The sequence below is a fragment of the Ostrea edulis genome, chromosome 10, assembly GCF_947568905.1.
Source record: "Ostrea edulis chromosome 10, xbOstEdul1.1, whole genome shotgun sequence".
Taxonomy (NCBI): domain Eukaryota; kingdom Metazoa; phylum Mollusca; class Bivalvia; order Ostreida; family Ostreidae; genus Ostrea; species Ostrea edulis.
In genome coordinates this window covers 4,013,141-4,034,931 of record NC_079173.1, presented here as the reverse complement: position 1 = coordinate 4,034,931, position 21,791 = coordinate 4,013,141, and the positions used below count along the sequence as shown (strand labels likewise).

Sequence of the window (21,791 nt, the reverse complement as noted above, 5' to 3'; positions counted from 1 at the left end):
AATTACATCGACTGTGATTAATTAATTTGAAAAAAAACCTATCAGAATTAAGTAGTCATCAAAATTCTAGTGCACAATTACCAGCTGAAGTGGCAAACAAGATGCCCGTGGGTCAAGATGCTTACCCGAGTTACCTTTCAGGTACATATATACTTGAAAATTTTTTGGACAATTATACTTTATCAAAATTTAAATCCCTAATGTACATGTAGACCCCACCATGATCCTGGGGAGACTATAGATCCATGGGGATGACATATCGATTGGAACAAACTGAATCTAAACAGTATGATATACGTACTATACTTGCATATTTAAAATTTGAAAAATTCAAGAGATTTAATTTTTCCAAATCCTTATCCTGTTGAACTTTTTAAATTGATAATCAAGCCCAGTTCTATTCTGGTCCTCTTTTTTGGTTCTTGAGATGATTTTTTGATTTTCCTATACACTCAATACGCACTAGCTCTCTTCTATTGTGGTCAAGTACTGGTATTCATTATAGTTTATACAAACTAAGTCTAGCCTCGGTTAACGCCCCTCCGCTCCTTAATTATACCACGGACTCTAATGTCTGAACGCTGTATTTCAATAATCTTGTTACAACTGAATTTTGGCCAGAAGGATTTCTAAGCAAATTTTACACAATAATATTACTCTGTTGGTACATATGTCTGTATCATTACAGTTATATAACGTTTAATATCTAACCAACTGAATCCTAATTAAATCCCTTGGCAATGCTGATATTTCACATGCATTTAAATCCCATTCGAATCGGTACACAAAATGTTATAAATTGATATAAGAATTTTCTTCCAGATGAAATGGATTTTCCAGCTGCTTATAGTGTTACAAAAACATTTGTTTATTATTTGAATCGGAGACTGTCACACATTTGAATCGGAGACTGTTTGAATCGGAGACTGTTTGAATCGGAGACTGTCACACGTTTGAATCAGAGACTTCACACGTTTGAATCGGAGACTGTCACACATTTGAATCAGAGACTGTCACACGTTTGAATTGGAGATTATTTTTCCACTCTGTCACACGTACAAAGATTCAACCATATCTTTATCATCGTTACTTTCCTGAAAATTTCCTTGCCTCTGCTGGCATCATCTTCATTTTGTAATTTGTTTTACATTTACATTCTGTATTGTTAACTTAAGGTGGTTCATTCCATTCTATATTGTTAACTTAAGGTCCCTCGTTACATTCTGTATTGTTAACTTAAGGTGGTTCATTCCATTCTGTATTGTTAACTTAAGGTCCCTCGTTACATTCTGTATTGTTAACTTAAGGTGGTTCATTCCATTCTGTATTGTTAACTTAAGGTGGTTCATTCCATTCTGTATTGTTAACTTAAGGTGGCCGGTTCATTCCATTCTGTATTGTTAACTTAAGGTGGTACATTCCATTCTGTATTGTTAACTTAAGGTCCCTCGTTACATTCTGTATTGTTAACTTAAGGTGGTTCATTCCATTCTGTATTGTTAACTTAAGGTGGTTCATTCCATTCTGTATTGTTAACTTAAGGTGGCCGGTTCATTCCATTCTGTATTGTTAAGTTAAGGTGGTTTATTACACTACAATTTTATTTAATGGCTTGTTATAAGCACCTAGTATGAGGCATAATTTCACTATTGAAAAAGTAATACAAGCTCTCAATTATTTACATGATTTTTTCATGATTTTTTTTGGGTGATTTTTCCTGATAAAAATATAAAAGACGATAAAAAAAGGTGTTTTGCTTGCAAATATGAGAGATTTAAGAGTCCAAATTTCGCTGTTATTTGATGCATGATTTGAATACATAATAAAACATGCCTAAGAGACTCAAATGAACATTCTGATTTTTTAGGAAATATTTATGAAAATTGAAACTGTTATTTGTTAATATTTCTTTAATCTACAAATAACATATTTAAAAAAAAAAACCACAAGTTCTTGTTTCAAGGACCATGTATATGAATTTCCAATGAAAGGTTTATGTCAGATATGAGCTTGGACGAAGGGAAGGACAAACACAATCTATATACTGTAAATGGGGAAATGTTTGCGTTGGTTTTAATTTCGCTATGTTCGTGGTCGGGGATTTTTCTGCGAAATTAAAACAATCGCAATCATTTTGCAAGTGTGACACAATACGTTTTGAACAGTTACCAGTAATCAAAATAAAATTTGAATTCCATGAAAATAAAACCTCCGCAATTGGACCAATATGAAAAACCGCAAACTTTTAGCACCACGAAATTAAAACTGCTTACAGCTAGCACTCCCTCGAAAATTTTCAGGGAGCATAAAAAATTATGCAACTAAAGGGGAAGGGTGTTGCAACCTCTAGAGCCACCAAAAAAGTTTGAACAAACTTGAATATTCAGTAAGAAAGCTATCGTGTAAGTTAAAAATTTGTCTTTCTGGTCACATACTTCTTGTCAATATGAGATCTTTATAAGTTATTTCCCCTTAAAAATGGGCATCACAGCCCTTCTTTTGCACACAATGGAATGCCCTGCACTGAAGGATACTTTGAGGAAAGTTCATGTTTGATAATGGCCATACATTTCTCCATGTGAAAAGTTTACAATTCACAGACAGAATGACAGACAATGCACAGACAGAATGACAGACAATTCACAGACAGAATGACAGACAATGCACAGACAGAATGACAGACAACGCACAGATTAGAGAAAAACAACTTACTTATAACTGATGAACCTAAGGCTCAGATGAGCTAAATTGAGAGGAAGGGGGCGAATTGTATTGAGTTTGTTCCTTTGAAAAGTGACTGATTTTTTCTGCCAGAGTATAAATCAATAGGCTATTAACCTTGTTGCTAAATTATTCAGGGCTAAAATAATTCAGTCTTATTGACAAAATCCATAATATACCATAGATATTTCACTTTTAGTTTTTCATACTTTGAGAGGATTATGATAATAATTACACTTGTATGTTTCTATAAATTATTATTTTATGATTTAATTTTTTCCCCTTCAAATCAGTGAACAGATTCCAGAAAATACAGCAGTTACTGGAACATTGAAATCTGGGAATATCCTGAGATCTAAAAGCTCTGACAACCCCTCTTTATTTTCAAATAGGTATTTCCTCAGTGTTAAGATTCTGTTAACACAATACAGGGTATATAAGCTAACACAACATGGTTTATTCCTGATCCAACACACTACAGTACCTCATCAAAAGCGCTCCTGTGAATTTACTGCAAATCAATGGCTGAATAACTGCATTATATAAGTTTATTTTGTCATTGATCAATATCTCAAAAACAATAAGCGCAGGGCTGTTCAGGAAAATATACACAGCAAAAACGGATACTTGTCTCATTAGTGGACAGTGATTTGTGGAGCTGTGAGCTGCAGCCAGTGACTTCTGGAGAATAGCTGTGATCTCTTCTGTGTGTTCATCAAATAGAAAAAAGAATTCATACCGCACTCAGAAGTATGTGAAGTCCTCCGACAAAAACCTGATACAGGGAGAACCTCCTACAGGTAAAACTTGATACAGGTAAAACCTGGATAATGGTGGATTACTGTGATGCTTTAGGTATAGTGTAAGTCAGAGACCAACTGGTCTTGAAATTAGAGGAGGGAGATTTCATTTGGTGGCTAATGACCAATCAACAACTGATTATCAAGAAAATAAGTCACGTAAACTGAAATGTGGCATAAATCTGCAGTTCTCCAACATCTTTGTCGATGAGTGATTATGGGACTTACAGAATACCTGTTTGTTAAATTATTTATGGGAGCCAATCTTAAAACACAGCTGGATTTTAATTCCGTTTTGCCATCAGTATCTGGTAAATCTTGGAACCCTCTTTTTATTGCTTTCCCATCATGGAGCAAGGGTATAGAAAAGGATGCTGTAATACACTGATAAATAACGGAGAGATGAAAATTTGAAAGCTTATTTCTGCTGATATCTTAAGTAAACAAGCAAATTTGTGAAAAGATACCTAAGTCAAAGACTCTATAAATATATCTACTACTACAGAAATGATAATGACATTCCCGATAGCCAGAACAACATATGATGCTCGGACAAACGACGACAGGTAGCTGTCATCCTGGATTTTTTTTACTTAAGGAATTTACACCTTAAGCCATCAGTTTCCGTCAATCAGGTATTTTTGCAAAACAACGTACATTAATTTTTAGACATGTATAAGCAGTGACGTATATTGTCTGTCAATTTTTTCTTCTCTAATTCTGAATACCAGCAAATTACGTATAAATCTATGCCACAAATTTCCTGAAAGCATTGCTTTGATATGTGACATTTCGTATGATTGCAATGATCTTGACTTTCATAATCAGTCACAAAATTTATATCACAAATTAGAAATTCCCCATTTTTAAGGATAAGATTTATTTATATTGAATGGAGTGTTCATTTGATATTGAAGAATCATGCCCAAATTAAAACTAGAGCTGTCTAAACGGAACTGATGTCACCAGAAAGCAAACTGGTTTTAACTAATGACCTTGCATTATATACCTTAATCAAATGACCTTGTTTCAATTTAAATATGTCTCTCTATATATATTCACAAAATTGTGACTTTTTTCTTGGGTGACCTTGTCCGGATGACATTTCAAATATCTGATACAAAGTTATGGCCCCTCTCTGATACAAAGTTATGACCCTTCTGATACAAAGTTAATGGCCCCTCTCTCATACAAAGTTATGGCCCCTCTCTGATACAAAGTTAATGGCCCCTCTCTCATACAAAGTTATGGCCCCTCTCTCATACAAAGTTATGGACCCTCTCTCATACAAAGTTATGGCCCCTCTCTCATACAAAGTTATGGCCCTTCTGATACAAAGTTAATGGCCCCTCTCTCATACAAAGTTATGGCCCCTCTCTCATACAAAGTTATGGCCCTTCTGATACAAAGTTAATGGCCCCTCTCTCATACAAAGTTATGGCCCCTCTCTCATACAAAGTTATGACCCGTCTCTGATACAAAGTTATGGCCCCTCTCTGATAAAAAGTTATGGCCCCTCTCTGATACAAAGTTATGACTGAACGGAAGAACATCTTGCAGTAAGGTGAAATTTATTGCAAAAAACAAATTCATGGTGTGATATGCGGTTCAGGTGTCAGATTACCTGAAGACGGGCATGGATACTATCATAGTGCTGGTAGATCTATGGGTGTCTTACAAATGACATTAAATATGACATACAGATGGGTTTCATCTCAGTGACAGCAGACCGCTCTACCTGCATTTTGTCCTGTTGATATCAAATACATTAAAATGAACTGTATTGTTTTGGTAGTAATCATTCTTAATTACAATGAACTTTTTCATTTCACCTGTGTCTCAACAATTTTTAATTTTCTTTCATGTTTTAAATATTTACAGGTTGTTGAACTTGTTGGGAAAATATTTTACACACAGAACTCTTGGTTTGTCTATCTACCTCCTGTCACAGTTTTAAGCTAAGACCCTTTATTCATATCATGTAAAGAAAGTATGTCACAGCCTGATGATGGCTGATACTACCTGAAGCAAAGTTCTACAAATTATGTCTTAAGAAAAACACCCTATGTAATAAGCATTTTCATGAGCGTATCATACATGTACCATTTGCGGTACTTGTTTTAACACCTGCACTAATCTATTTCCATTTTTCTAAAAGAGTTCTTTTAGAGCTGTTTTTAGTTTCACTGCATATTACGGTCAGTTGTAGATGCCCTGGGATTCAGACCGGGCCCTTCATTGCTTTATCTTAAGATAACCGCGGTCAGTTGTAGATGCCCTGGGATTCAGACCGGGCCCTTCATCGCTTTGTCTTAAGATAACTACGGTCAGTTGTAGATGCCCTGGGATTCAGACCGGGCCCTTCATTGGTTTGTCTTAAGATAACCATGGTCAGTTGTAGATGCCCTGGGATTCAGACCGGGCCCTTCATTGGTTTGTCTTAAGATAACCACGGTCAGTTGTAGATGCCCTGGGATTCAGACCGGGCCCTTCATTGGTTTATCTTAAGATAACCACGGTCAGTTGTAGATGCCCTGGGATTCAGACCGGGCCCTTCATTGGTTTATCTTAAGATAACCGCAGTCAGTTGTTTACAAATGAATCAAAACAATAGCAAGCCATTAGAATTGATATTTTCACAAATGGAAGCATTTTTCCCTGATGGACTGGTCGTGGTTGTTGTATTAAGCTATAAGTTTATTAGTTTGAATCCATATTCAATGCAAATACCCGCTACATCTGTGGTTCTTCAACTTAGGGTGAACACAAAGAAGATCACATACTGTTCACTTTGAAGTGGTTCCAAATAATACTGAATAGTGAATAAATAGATGATGATTTTCTGAGTAGATTATTTTTTATGATAGTATGATTTAAGTAAGAAAGGTTCCTTTGGCTCCATGACTTGTTATTGAAAACAAGAGGCCCATGTAAATATTTAAAGATTTTTCCTATATATTTGCATGTAAAACTTTGATCCCTATTTTGGCCCCAACCTACTCCCGGGGACCATGATTTTTACAAAATTTAATCTGCACTATGTCAGGAAGTTTTCATGTAAATGTAAACTTTTCTGGCCCAGTGATTTTTCAGAAGATATTTAATGATTTTTTATTTACAGTATTTATATAGCTATTTAAAAAAAATTTTCCCTATATATTTGTATGTAAAACTTTGATCCCCTATTGTGGCCCCATCCTACCCCCCGGGGCCATGATTTGAACAAACTTGAATCTGCACTATGTAAGGAAGCTTTCATGTAAATCTCAGCTTTTCTGGATCAGTGGTTCTTGAGAAGATTTTTAAAGATTTTTTTCTATGTATTTGTATGTAAAACTTTTATCTCCTATTGTGGCCCCATCCAATCCCCGGTGGCCATGATTTTAAGAAACTTGAATCTGCATTATGTCAGGAAGCTTTCATATAAATTTCAGCTCTTCTGGCCCTGTGGTTCTTGAGAAGATTTTTAAATGACCCCACCCTATTTTTGCACGTTTGTGATTATCTCCCCACTGAAGGGGGCATGGCCCTTCATTTGAACAAACTTGAAAGCCCTTCACCCAAGGATGCTTTTGGCCAAGATTGGTTATATTTGGCCCAGTGGTTCTGGAGAAGTTGAAAATGTAAAAAGTTTACAGACAGACGGACAAGAGGCAATCAGAAAAGCTCACTTGAGCTTTCACAGGTGAGCTAAATATACATGCACATATATTGGTGCATCATCTGTCTGCATGATATGAAAAGAATCCATTCTTATTAAGGTACTAAGATTGTTTTGAAATATGCTCATCATGAAAATGTTTGGACAGCTGATTTTGAAAAATAGTTTTTTGGTTTTTTGGGGGGCCGGGAGATTATATATTTACTAAATTCATCAATATTCAACCAATGAGTCCAAACCTATAGATTCAAAAGAAACTCTAATAAGATGACCAAAAGAAACTCTAATAAGATGACCAAAAGAAACTCTAATAAGATGACCAAATGAAACTCTAATAAGATGACCAAAAGAAACTCTAATAAGATGACCAAATGAAACTTTATAAGATCATATATCAGTCAGGCAACAATGTTATGATCATGATAACAATTTAAAAAAATATTAAGATTGATTTTAATGATTTTCCTTAATGTTGAGTCAATTAATCACAGAAAAAAGATATGTATTTATTTACCCATTAATGAACCTTGAAATTACCAGTTTATGATATGACCATGCAATACTCAGTCTGGCACTTTGACTACCACATTAAGGACTAAACAAAAAAATCAGTAAACTATGTCATATATTTCTCATAACTGCATGAAATTTGATTTTCTCAACCATAGCTACCTCCTACAAAAGCCAAGTATATTGATATCATATAACCACTGGTTATTACCGCCACAACACTTGCATCACAGATTATTTATTATAAATATAGATTCTGATTGTCAACACTTGCATCACAGATTATTTATTATAAATATAGATTCTGATTGTTAACACTTGCATCACAGATTATTTATTATAAATATAGATTCTGATTGTCAACACTTGCATCACAGATTATTTATTACATATAGATTCTGATTGTCAACACTTCCATCACATATTATTTATTATACATATAAATTCTGATTGTCAACACTTGCATCACAGGAAGATTATCAATATATATAGATTCCGTAAATTTCAGCTAAACTTCTGGCCCAGTGGTTCTAATGAGAAGAAGATTTTTAAATAACCCCATCTTATTTTTGCATTTTTGTGATTATCTCCCCTTTGAAGCGGGCATGGCCCATCATTTGAACAAACATGAAATCCCTTCACCAAAGGATACTTTTCGCTAAGTTTGGTTGGAATTGGCTCAGTGGTTCTGGAGATGAATGTAAAAAGTTTACAGATGGACAGACAGACGGACAGACAGACAGATGACAGGCAGACGGACAACAGGTGATCAGAAAAAGCTCACTTGAGCTTTCAGCTGAAGTGAGCTAAAAACTCAGCTGTTCTCGAATACCCAGCTTATATCAAAGTGTCTTCATAATTAAGGCCCCCAAGACCTATAATTTCACCTTGTTTATCTAAAAGTGCAGTCAATTTTGCGGTCTGCTAGATATACTTGGTCTCCCTACTTCACACATTCTCGCCCGCGGCTATTCACACCAGTTCTTACTGGCAATTCACACCAGTTCTAACTGGCTATTCACACCAGTTCTAACTGGCAAATCACGAGTAACGTGTACCCCCACCACATGTGACTGGTTTCCATGCCGTGATAATTGGTATGACAGCTTGGGAATTTAGGGCAGTATTCGAACATAAAATGGGTACATGTATTTAGTACATAATCTCATAAAATATAAAAAATAAAACATAAAATGGGTACATGTATATACATAATCTCATCCGGGCCGATATCATGGGTAGTGTATAGTTCTAATTAACAATTTGATAGATAAACACAAAGATTTTCGAAGTACACTTGAAGTTGATAATTATAAACTATAGGCATTATTGTATACTGTCCTTCACTATGGCCTTTAGAGGTAAGACGAGTATCACTATGTACTCAGTTTGGCTGTTTCCTGTTATTATAACATTTAAAAATTAATAATGCGTTTTCAGTACATGAGCTATGTATAGTCCACACACTGAACAAAGAGGCCATGAATTCCACTTAGTTTGGTAGATCAAGGCTTCAGCATTTCTTATCATTACTACCTAAAACATGTAATGTATAACTCAATTCATTTGTTTGATGCCATGGAGTTAAGAGGATTTGTAGAGATATACTGTAATTTTAAAGAAATAATGCAATTTCACTGCACAAGTTGTACTAAACACTGATCTTTAAGCACCAGAATCCTGTCACCCAGGGGCCATGAATTTCACAATTTTGTAGAAACATCCTTCCTCCTCATGTCTATAGATATAAAATTTTCACCCATCGACAGCTTAAATAGTCAATCATGCAATTATCATCAAGACCTCAGCAGCTTTATAAGAACACCTTTAATTGTCTCGATAGTCAGTGATCTAGTTTGACGTATCTTAGGGCATCCAAAGTTTACAGGAAACTCCAGGCTTCCATAAGTAGCTTAAAGTAGCTTAATTATAATGTGCAATCTTTCTTAATGCATGCCAAATTACCTTCCTGAAATTTGATACTCCTAATTTGAAATACATCCCCTCTTAAATTAAGTAAATGTTATATTATCAAACTATAGTGGTATCAACTGTGGGCACTATGTTAGAAATATATATACACATTACACACACAAACACACACATATATTTTACAATGTATACATATATATATTCTTCCATTTTCAAGGCATTTCAGTTTTAATTATTTCAATAGCATAATGGCAGTAATTAAATTTTTTTTAAAAAAATCATCATGCATGAATTTAAAACCAGTCGGAGTCGAATTCTTCCCCAACAAACTTAGTGTACCTCCATCTGTAATGCATATCAGAAAACCTGAAATGTCGAAGCTGGTTTTGCAAAGCACAACATGACATCATTAGAATTTCTGCAGGGAACACAAAGAATTAAGCAATATTCATTCGAGTGACCTCAATATTTTGTAATTATTTGAAAACCAGTCTTAGTGCAAGATAGTATTCTAGACAGTTTGTTTAAAAAAAAAAAATTTCCATAACAAATTTAATTGACTTTATAGGGAAGTTACTCCCGCAGAAAACTTAATTTACTTTTTGCATTCCTTCGTAAAAAAAAAGTTTTCTCATATATCCTCTTAAATTTATCCACAATACCAATATTCAATGATGTTTTGAAACAAACTAATATAATCCATGACATCAGTATTTTGGCATATTCTGAAAAATATGGGCGACATCCAGTAGGTGCCTGTATTAAATTTTGAATGCATTTCTTTCATCTTTTTGTGAGATTTAAGGAGGCATGCTACACCAGAGAAATTTGATATGGATGAAAAGTGGAGGATATCTACAACATTTTGAAACTGAAAACTTTCAAATTTACATTATTTAGTCAAAAATGCGATTTTAGTCGAAAGCAATCAGAAAAATTTAAAGCCCCTGCTGGACTCGAACCTGTGATCTACAGTTCAGCAGTCGACGTGCTAACCCATATGGAAAAATAATACATAAAAGTATATTTTTAATATATTATTAATACAGTCATTTTTGTACTTTTTTGAAATAATACAAAAAAAATATATTATTTTTGTATCACAAAAAAAATGGGTAACTCATTTTTATATTAAATTCTGACTTTGATTTTTTAAAGGGTATTATTTTTGTATCATTTTGGACTTAGATTATTTTCAATATATTATTTTTGTATTTATAGGGACTTAGTTTTTTTTCTTGCATATTATTTTTGTATCAAAATTAAACTTAGTCATTTTCACTGTATTAAAATTGTATTTTTTTAAAAACTTAGTCATTTTTAATCCAAATCTTTGAATTTATATGTATTAATTTTGTATTATAATTGGACTTAAAAAATTTCAGTGATTTTTCACTGTATTATAATTGTATTTTTTTTTAACTTAGTCATTTTTAATCCAAATCTTTGATTTTATATGTATTAATTTTGTATTATAATTGGACTTAAAAAAAATTCCCAGTGATTTTCATTGTATAAAAATTGACTAATTTTTAAATTGAAATATAAAACTTATAACTTGTGGAAAACATGATGCAAGATTTAGCTTCTCAACTTCACAGTAAAGATTTCAAACTTTTAAGTTTAGACAACTTTATCAGTTGCATGCATAATGAAATAATAAGGAAGTATACTTCTAAATAACACTGGAGACATTATTTATTGCATGATATTTCCAGGACAGTCTGTAAAATACAGTATAGTTTCTTTTGACTTCATCTAGGTTTCCCATTCTAATAATTGTCATGCAGTCTAATTCTACTGATAACTCTTAAATAAGCTTTTCAATAAGATACAATGTACCATTGTACCTTATTAATACTATCTTCTCATCAAAATAACACAATAAAAATTGTAATCTCTGAACTCAACAAATTATTTCTCCACTTTGTTTGGGTTTACTGCAAGTGGCAGTTGCTATTGCACACACAGAAAAATAAATAAAGTCCTACACATAAATGGCTATCAACTGTCCAGAGCTTGGTCTCAAAGAAATAATGTCACTGAAAAATATGTTGTGCAGAATATGAGCATTTACACATGTACTTCACATTATCTCCATTACTTCACTAAAGCATAGAATGATGGACCACAACAGTTCTCATTACACTATGATGAATGAACAATGTTTCAAGTTTCACAAAGCACATCTCGTCTAAAATCATGTCCACTAAAATGAACCACACTACTGTCTCGCCTGAAAGTGGCTCTGCACTCCACAAATTTTAAGGACATTTGGTTGATGAGCATAGTTCGTTTGAAAAACCATCACTGAATCCACAATAGGCAGAATATGGTAAGCACCTATTACAGATACTTTATCATTTTACACTGTCTTGTTGACTGATGTTTCTTCTCCATCTGACATTCCCTTGAAAAATTCTTGCTCGCAACTTCCATAATTTAAAGTTTGTGTCATCTTCTGGAGGAATTGATTGGCATAAGACATGTCAGATACCTGAAAATGAAACACAAGAAATCAACCGAAATTGAACATTTTCTCTGCAATTTTAATTTTCAAAAAAAAAATTTCATTTTCAAAAATAAATGAGGGCATGAACTTTACTTGTTACTGTTTTATACCAGCATGCTTTACGAAGCGTGTTAGCACTTCAACAAAAGTATGCTGATGTGCAGCATTGTTGTTCATACAATTCATTCTAAAGATGTCTGACACTTTGATCTACAGGTTCACAGAGTTAATTTTGTTTTTTTAAATTCAACCGCAGGGGCATATATATATATATCTTCAATGTCCTCTAATGAAAGAATTTTTTTTTAAAACTGTAACACAGGCACCTGAAATTTTATCCTTAAGTTACAAATAATGCCATAGATTGAAAAAACATATATCACACCCCTCCCTATAAATGAATACATGCAACTTACTGTTAAAATTTTAGGTGTCTGTGATTGTAACATGCTTATTATTATTTTTTGTGGACATACTCTATCAACAGTTACTTGGGTTTATTAAAGGTCATAAATTGAATATTTCATGTTAAAGAATTGAATTACGTTTACCGTCATTACTTTCTGCAATGCTGCATCCTGGTATTATTCAATCAACATCATTGTCGTCTTCAAAGTCAGTCTGCTTCCTCAAACTTCAAAGTTAGATAGGCTATGCTATATCTCCCGGATTTTTAGGATTATCTGACAAGGAATAGTCGGCAGTTGGGAAAACCTATGATAGAATTGGTCACATGAAAACAAAAACAACTAAAATTTATGAACTTAAACAACGATATATTATTTCACATTGATCATCATCGGGCAACTATCAGGTGCGATTTTACCACAAGTCACTTTGAAAAATAAATATCTATTTCTCAAATACGCAATTATAGGATTTATCAAATAATAATATTAAAGAAAACGAATAAGAAAAATGCATACCGATTGTGAAAACAACGTGCAAGTTCATCGGCACGGGCGCGCCATTACCACTCGACCTCGTGGCTTTTCAAGTTTGGTAGGACTGCTTCTTCCAGTGTTATACACGTCGCATACCCCATAAGAATACTCTAGGAGCCTTTAACAAGTTGTCCACAAAATAGATTGTATACTCTCCACGTGTTTCTCCCATTGTTTTGCTTTCCTTTCCTCACAATGTTCACAGATCGACGATTTCAAAATATGGAAGCGGAAGTGACTGTAGATAGAGTTCGGGTGACTCCGTAATCAATTTTAAATTATTACAATCTTAGTATTTGTTTTAAAAAAAAACAGCTATGAATTATGAATTAGTTTCTAATAGCAGAAAATTTAAACAAACGAGATAATAACAGCATATTTACGAAAGATAAATACAAGACTAGAATTTTCGGCCGTCTTCGTACTTTCACGCGATTGGTCGAAGTTCCAAAATCTGTAGCTCTCAAATTTGATTGGTTGAATGTGTGACGCTGCCATTTTCAAAGTGATTAGACTGTCGCAATATTTCGGAGGTTATTTTGCATAAATTGCTAAATATTCCGTGGTTGAGTGGAATGAGGACCGGAGTCCAGAATCACGGAATATATAAGGAAGGTGACATCCTGCAAGAACGGCATGTCCAGACGTTTTGGGCCGGGTGTACGTAAAGTTCTTGTGATCATCACAACATGGTAAGTTAAAGTAATGCCCAAGATTTCTTTATTTTGCAGCAGATGAAACTTTCAGTTTATGTAGTATGGAAGGATAGTTTTTCAAAGTAAAGTTGACTTTACAATTTTCTGAAAATTATAGCTAGGCCTATATTCCAAAACAAAACCTAGGCCTTAGCGGTCAAATTTAAAAAAAAAGATCGAGGGGGGGGGGGGTTTACTCGTCCTGCATAGTTCAAGCTTGTCCAGTTTCCACACTATAGTCATAGATCTATATAGAAGGGGGGGGGGGGGTGGACAGCAGCAGATCCAGGATTTCCAGAAGGGGTACCTCCAATGAATATGGTCTCAAATCCGGTGAATATGTGATATGAACCGTTTGCATTTGTATAGATTATAAAGGGACAATAGATAGACTATATGATAATGTTTTATATATATATATTTTTATAATATTCTATTACAGATTATGCAGTGGTCAAGGCTGACGACAAGTGGTGTGACTTGAAGATAGCCCTTAGGAACAAAGTTAGTGCACTTTGCAACGCAGAAGAAACGGCAGAAGCAGAGGGAGGATGAGTCTCAAGACTGATGTGTTATGAAGATCATGGACAGACTAGATATGAATACCATATAAGGTCACAGACAGACTAGATATGTATACCATATAAGATCATGGGCAGACTAGATATGTACATACCATATCATCAGCTCACTGACAGACTAGATATGTATGTACCATATAACATCATGGACAGGCTAGATATGTATAAAATACTGATTAAACATCTAGCAATTTATTGAATCTTGTACAATGAAAATGACAACAATTTGTTATTATTTATTATATTTATGATAATATAGCCCAAAGTATTTAATAGTCGCTTTTTAAATCTCTACAATAGTAGCCAATGCGACATGGGATATTATGTTTACTGTAACAATGGTTTTAACTTTTAATAGTAGCTGAATTAATAGCCAATGCATGTCTTTTTATGCCCCGAGATCGGGGGGGGGGGGGGGGGGGGGGGGGGGGGCATATTGTGTCTGTCCTGTCTGTCATTCTGTCTGAAACTTTAACCTTGCTAATAACTTTTGAACTGTAAGTGATAGAGCTTTGATATTTCACATGAGTATTCCTTGTGACAAGACCTTTCCGTGAGTACCAACATTTTTGACCCTGTAACCTTGACCTTTGAGTTTGACCTACTTTTTGAAAACTTTAACTTTGCTTATAACTTTTTAACAGTAAGTGGTAGAGCTTTAATATTTCACATGAGCATTCCTTGTGACAAGACCTTTCCGTGAGTACCAACACTTTTGACCCTTTGACCTTGGAGTTTGACCTACTTTTTGAAAACTTTAACCTTGTTAATAACTTTTGAACTGTACGTGATAGAGCTTTGATATTTCACATGAGTATTCCTTGTGACAAGACCTTTTCGTTGGTACTAAACCTTTTGACCTTGACATTTGACCTACTTTTAGTTTTATTTTTACATTGGTCATAACTTCTAAATGGTAAATATTAGAGCTTTAATATTGTACATGAGCATTTCTTGTGACAAGATCTTTCTACTGGTACCAAGATATTTGTCCTTGTGACCTTGGCCATTATCGGGGACATTTGTGTTTCACAAACACATCTTGTTTCCCCTTGCTTTTGATTGATTTTGCATAACTAAGTTGATTTGACTGAAGGTTTTATTCATATATTTTTAAAGATGTCAGATTTCTTTCTTAAAATGTGATTGAAAGCTGTTTTCAAAAACTATTAAAACATGTTTTTTACAATTCTTTTTACTTTTCTAGGCACTGCATTGTATTATTTTTGGCACATTAATATACTTTTTGTGTATCATTCTTGTACTTTTTTTGAAATACAAAATGTATTTTTTTTGTATTTTTTTAAATATGTATTGTTTTTATACTTTTTTTTTTGGTAATGTATTATTTCTATTCCCCATCTTTGAATACTTAGATGTTGATACAAATTTAATACAATTCATATTTTTTTCCTATTTTAATTTTTCAAGGTGAACCAAATAATACAAAAATAATATGTTGATACAAAATTAATACAAATCATATTTTTTTTCCTATTTTTTTCAAGGTGAACCAAATGATACAAAATTAATATGTTGATACAAAATTAATACACTTTGTATTTTTTTTGTACTTTTTTAATCCTACTCCAAAATGTATTATTTTTGTACTTTAAATTGGGATTTAATACATAAATAATACAAGAGTATAGAAATAATACATCAAATGTATCATTTTTGTATTTTTACTAAGAAATAAAGTATATTAAAAATATATTTTTGTGTGTTTCATTATTTAGAAAGTGTATTATTTTTGACCTAATTTGGAACCAAGATTTAGATGGTTCCAAATTTGGTCATTAAAAATATATTTTTTTGGTATCATTTTAGTATTATTTTCTTGTATCATTTTCATATTTATTTTCGATATGGGAACCTACTGAGCTACTCAGCTAGGCGAATTTTTTTTAAATGAATAGACAAATATTGCTGATATTTATATTTTCATCCATGTTTTAAAAGGACTCTTAGTCAGCCATTATAACGATGTACAGTTAACTTCCTTAACTGTCTACTATAAAGTAACGCTCGTGTAACTTTTGTTGTGTATAGCTAGTAGAGACCTGATATTTAGACGCAAGTATTAGCATTTTCTGTCTTAAAGTAAAGTGAAGGTCAAGGTCATATCTTAAGATTAAAGGTCAAATGTAAACCTGAACCAACTGCCTTGTTCATTATCAATTTATTATATTACAAATCTTACTACATTTGAATTATGGAATGAATTCAATTTAATACAGATATTCATCGTAAGAAATCTGTGAGCTTTGTTTGCTTTTAATTCATTCATCCTAAACTGATCATCAATGAACAGTTCGATTTCATAGCTAGGTCTATGAAAATTTTGTCACTGACATTGGGGTATAGCTTCTGCACGTTATCAATCTATAAATGCAATCATGAGCTTGATTTGTCAGTCAAATTTTTGTATGGAATGTCCAAATTTTTGTCCTCGTAGCGATCTGTTTCTACTATGATATTAGCAGTCAATTCTTCCCCGGATTCAATATCTATAATACTCCACCACCAGAATCACTTTTCTTCAAAAGTTGATTATAAGCTCAGCAAGTGACATGTCGTCTGTTGAGTTTCTGTTGTCTGCAGACATTATAGGAATATCAGTCTGAGATTTTAGTGTGAACCCGGCCTAATTGCAAAAACAATTTCCCACGCGCTGGGACAACAGCATAACAGCCATCATGCTTAAACAAGTGAAGCCACGATTCAATTACAGTCTTGATATTAATAGAAAGTCAGTGTTTTTCATCTATACACATACTATTTTCTTGATATTAATAGAAAGTCAGTGTTTTTCATCTATACACATACTATTTTCTTGATATTAATAGAAAGTCAGTGTTTTTCATCTATACACATACTATTTTCTTGATATTAATAGAAAGTCAGTGTTTTTCATCTATACACATTCTATTTTCTTGGAAATCCAGCCATCTGTCAACTTTTTATCTACACTTTCATTTTCACCACACAATCTATGGCTTTGTAAGCAATATATCACATCACTTTTTGAAGCGCTCAATAAATACGGATGAACATTTGAAATCAGCAATGCCTATAAGGTCCCAACCACTTATTATCTCAGTAATTTATACCCTCGATATCTCGAATCCTCTAATATTGCGAAGTTTTTTCTCAGTCCCATCAAGTTTGAGATAACGAGGTTTGACTGTATTTCAAAATAAGCAACTTCCTTTATAAGTAGAGAAATGCTGTATCAATTAAATTACTTCAGGAACCACTACTCTCTATCGTTATCCCGGTATGTGAGGTGAATAATTAGCTGTCATTTTGTCACCAAAAATTGAACTCAGTGAAAATTGTTCTATATTTATATAACTACAATGGAAAATGAATAAATTACATATTTTTTAAATTAAAATATCTAATCGACATATCAAAAATACTGGGTTACCATAGAGAAAGCAGCTGAAAATGTAAATATATATGTACGTCAAATAAACCATGCACTCATCAATTATAATTTTAGAAGCAAAATAGTTACTTCTCAAAATATACTTGTCATCTTGAGTGACCTAGCTGTATACAATTAAATCAAATATTTTGATATTTTTGTAGATTCTATAGCAAGGTTAAAATCACTGTTAAAATCTCTAGCAGTGCCTGGTTTTACTTATATTTTATACTCAATTGTGATGTAAAAACTACACAAATAATAGATATTAACACTTTGTTTGCTACCAAAAATGTAGATGACTGCATGCAGTGCACTTACATCATCTCAAGCCACGGCCCAGAGTCCATAGCTCTCTCCCAGATCGGGGAGATCTCAGGATCGTACATATTGGTCGCGTGGTTTGCGACGATGGTGTATACTACTTCTAGAATTAGAAAATACGGAATTAGAAAAATATGTAACGGAAAGGTTATTGACTGGATATTCAGGTGCATTGCCAATCAGTGTGTTGTCTTTGTGCTTTCACGATAAATATGAACGTATTTCACACTTATTGGAAGTTGATGTCATAAAAAGACGGTTATGTTAGAACAGTATTAGTTGTTGACATAGTATCCTTTTCATTGACTGTATAAGTCACTGTATATACCCAGGTGTTCCCGATAATCATGATTTAATAGCACTTAAGTTCATGTATAAATGTTATCATTTTTCAGACAGCACCACTATCAGAGTGAAATTATTGATGTGATGTCTATTACACATGACAGTAGGATGGTGTCCACAACGCCTGCTTCGGCCATCCCATTCAACATACAGATAGATTCCTCCACAACTTCCTCCATCCTCTTGTCCTGGGGAGCAAGCAACAACTTCATCCACTCCACCATTTTGGCCTACCAGGTTCATTATCAGAAAGAGGCTAGCAAGTACGTGCAGTACGGCCCGAGACTGCCCTCCACATCCTCCGAGTTCAACATTCAGAATCTTGTGGCGGATACATTCTATAAAATTTGTTTGGTTATATATCAGAACAATACCGTGACACCTGACCGCGAGTGTGTGGACGCCTCCACCTCAAACTGGCGGATTCCTGTCTCCATTTCCGTCGGCAGCAGCATCGGAGCTGTGCTGGCTTTGTTCTTGATTATGCTCATTGTGGTGGCGGTGGCTCGATGTCCCTCCACCATTCGTTGGCCTCACAAGCAGAAAATGACTTGCAAAAAATATGACAGTATATCTTCACATTTTCACTACGATTTCAGTGATACCGTGACTCATGAACGTGAAGATGACATTACCTCCGATCATAGTGAAACTGAATTACATAGGGAGGGCTGTAACGCGAGCCCACACCACCACCACTCAGAGCACCGCACGGCAGCTGCACATCTTTGTAATGGTCACCACCACAATCATCATCAGGTGACCTTCAGTGATCCTCCGACACGATGTACTGGTGCACGGCCCAAAGTTCAAATTCCTAAGCATTGTCAACATTCAACTTGCCTCGGGAAAAAACAACTGATGTCACACTCCTCAACAGATTCGGAAACTGATCACGTGACTTTAGTACAACAAATGAAATGTCCAGAAAAGTGGTGTGAAAATGCTCAAATTTGTTTCAGTGATGATATTTATAATATACAGGTTTTAAACAGACCTGATGGAGATTTTAATCATTCTCCTGTGTGCTGTTCTAAACATCAAAGCAACGATTTTCTGTTTGGACCCGGGTCCCTTGAATATAAAGCAGGAAGTTCTGTACTTGTGCACAAAGCTCCCAGTCCGAGTCAGATGGAGGTGTCCTCGAGCGATTCCGGATACAAAGAAACTTTGCATAAAGCTCAGTCTGAATCCTTTGAAGATAAAAATGCTTTCTTCTCTGCCACAGACAATTTTGCATCCGATTTGGAAACAAATGAGGGAAAGTACAAGAACGAGATTTCAGATGAATATGAAATGACAGACCTCACAGACAAATTGAGATCTGTCCATGTCTCCCCCTCTCCGGGCATAGATCAATCCGTCTAGTGTCAACCAATTCCTGAACTAAGATGCTCAATCGAGATGAACTAAAATGCATTGCATCAAGATATCCAAGCATGATTTTTTGTATATAAATTCCCCAGTATGTAAATATTAATTGTTGTTTTCAACTTTGTACCTATTAAAGCTGTATGGTCCGATGTTCATCAATTTTTTTTTTTTTTATCAGAGTGTACAAAATTACTTTAATGCAACTGAATTAGTTTTTAAAGTTATCGACTTTTCCTTAATTACAAGCTTGAAAACTCGACATGCATGTAAAAGAAAACAGTAAGAAGACTATTTAAAAGGTAAATATAGTGTGAAACCTGGTCATGCATCAATACATTTGCGCTGCTCAGAAAATCTGTTAGGCATCTATAAAGTGAGCCCAACATGCAGGAGAGGAATCCCAACTCAGACGCAACTGTCTAAACTTAATAGGCTTAAAAGAGCGTAAAACAACAAATTACTAAGAAGTATTTGATATTTTTATTACTGGCACAGTACTGTTTTAACAAAATACACAGCCTTACACAGATACGACCACCGATGATCTTTCCTCTGGAAGTCTGAACTGAACACGTGCAAGTCTGGACACGTGGAAGTCTGAACACGTGGAAGTCTGAACTGGACACGTGGAAGTCTGAACTGGACATGTGGAAGTCTGGACTGGACACGTGGAAGTCTGGACACATGGAAGTCTGGACACGTGGAAGTCTGAACTGGACACGTGGAAGTCTGGACACGTGGAAGTCTGAACTGGACACGTGGAAGTCTGGACTGGACACGTGGAAGTCTGAACTGAACACGTGGAAGTCTGGACTGGACACGTGGAAGTCTGAACTGAACACGTGGAAGTCTGAACTGGACACGTGGAAGTCTGAACTGGACACGTGGAAGTCTGGACTGGACACGTGGAAGTCTGAACTGGACACGTGGAAGTCTGAACTGGACACGTGGAAGTCTGGACTGGACACGTGGAAGTCTGAACTGAACACGTGACAGTCACTTGTTTTATGTTCTGAATATGCATTAGAAATGTGCCGATCGAGTGAAATTTGTTTCTAAACAACAATTTAAAATCAAATAATTTTGGTTAAATCTGGTGAAATAATGTATGCATGACATATCGTACAGCCTCATGATAATCGATTAACAATGTTTTTACAAGGTGGACAAAATTTGTGGACATTCGGACCATACAACTTTAAATCCCTATCCTTTCTGTTTTATTCTTATTCTTATTATTAGTCAGTAAAGTTTGTGTTTTTATATGCATCATGCAAAATATCACTTCAGATTGTAACACGCACAGATATCATAATGTAGCCCAAGACTTTCCTCTGGCTCGTGGTATGAATAAATTTGAATCTATATATTCTGAAATTACAGTACTTGCATGTTACTTTGTATCCTTTTGGTTCTGTTAAAGACTGCATTCCTAATTTGGTGTGTGTACTCACCAGTGATCAGGCGTCATGCTTTAAACATACTTGAATTTCTATTACATGTATATTGTAGAATAAAGCTTATACATATCAGTCCAGCATATTGTACAAGTTATCAGGAGGAAGAGTAATTGTAAAATTTTACACCCCTATTGTTGCCCGGCCCAGATTTAACCCAACTCCCCCCCCCCCCCCAAGAGGTCAGGGTATGAACAAAGTAATGGCCATTTTTAATACTTCCATGCCAGGAAACATTTGTGAGTCTATTAGTAACCATGCACCCACCAATTGCTCAATCTCTCACCAGAGGGCGCACTACGTAAGCTTCAATTTCACGTGTTGTGGAGCGTAGCGTAACGCCCTCTGGTGAGAGATTGCCAATTGCTAATGTCTGACCACTATCACACACATATACTCCTAGGAAATCAACCTGTGTACAAGTAGTCAGAAGGATGCCACTATACTCCTAGGAAATCAACCTGTGTACAAGTAGTCAGAAGGATGTCACTATACTCCTAGG

The 21,791-nt window shown here is 34.6% G+C and overlaps 2 protein-coding genes and 1 long non-coding RNA gene across 10 annotated transcripts in view; 1 reads left to right on the top strand and 2 right to left on the bottom strand.

Annotated features, from left to right (window-relative positions):
• The window catches only part of LOC125666583 (UPF0415 protein C7orf25 homolog), an 88,373-nt gene that overhangs the window by 44,240 nt on the left and 22,342 nt on the right, over window positions 1–21,791 (bottom strand). The window lies entirely within an intron of this gene.
• LOC125666585 (uncharacterized) lies at window positions 1,425–19,985 on the top strand. 3 transcript variants are annotated; one of them, XM_056151714.1, is made up of 3 exons: window positions 1,425–4,156; window positions 5,403–7,206; window positions 18,509–19,985. In XM_056151714.1, exons 2-3 carry the CDS (start codon window positions 7,088–7,090, stop codon window positions 19,824–19,826), a joined length of 1,437 nt encoding a protein of 478 aa, XP_056007689.1. In that variant the 5' UTR covers window positions 1,425–4,156; window positions 5,403–7,087; the 3' UTR covers window positions 19,827–19,985. The 3 variants fall into 3 exon arrangements, with proteins under 3 accessions (XP_056007689.1, XP_048755727.2, XP_056007690.1); XM_048899770.2 differs by lacking the exon at window positions 5,403–7,206; XM_056151715.1 differs by lacking the exon at window positions 5,403–7,206 and having other exon boundaries at window positions 3,186–3,521.
• LOC130050874 (uncharacterized) lies at window positions 11,305–13,329 on the bottom strand. The gene is made up of 3 exons (XR_008799246.1): window positions 13,063–13,329; window positions 12,688–12,850; window positions 11,305–12,121 (listed from the first exon to the last, which is right to left on the bottom strand). It is a non-coding gene; the product is annotated as an uncharacterized LOC130050874 (long non-coding RNA).

Excerpts from the sequence above, each read along its gene's own strand:
- LOC125666585 (XM_056151714.1), top strand. The coding sequence starts at position 7,088 with ATGCTTTTGGCCAAGATTGGTTATATTTGGCCCAGTGGTTCTGGAGAA. Across the intron at positions 7,207-18,508 it reads GCTCACTTGAGCTTTCACAG|ACAGCACCACTATCAGAGTG; the intron begins GTGAGCTAAATA and ends ATCATTTTTCAG.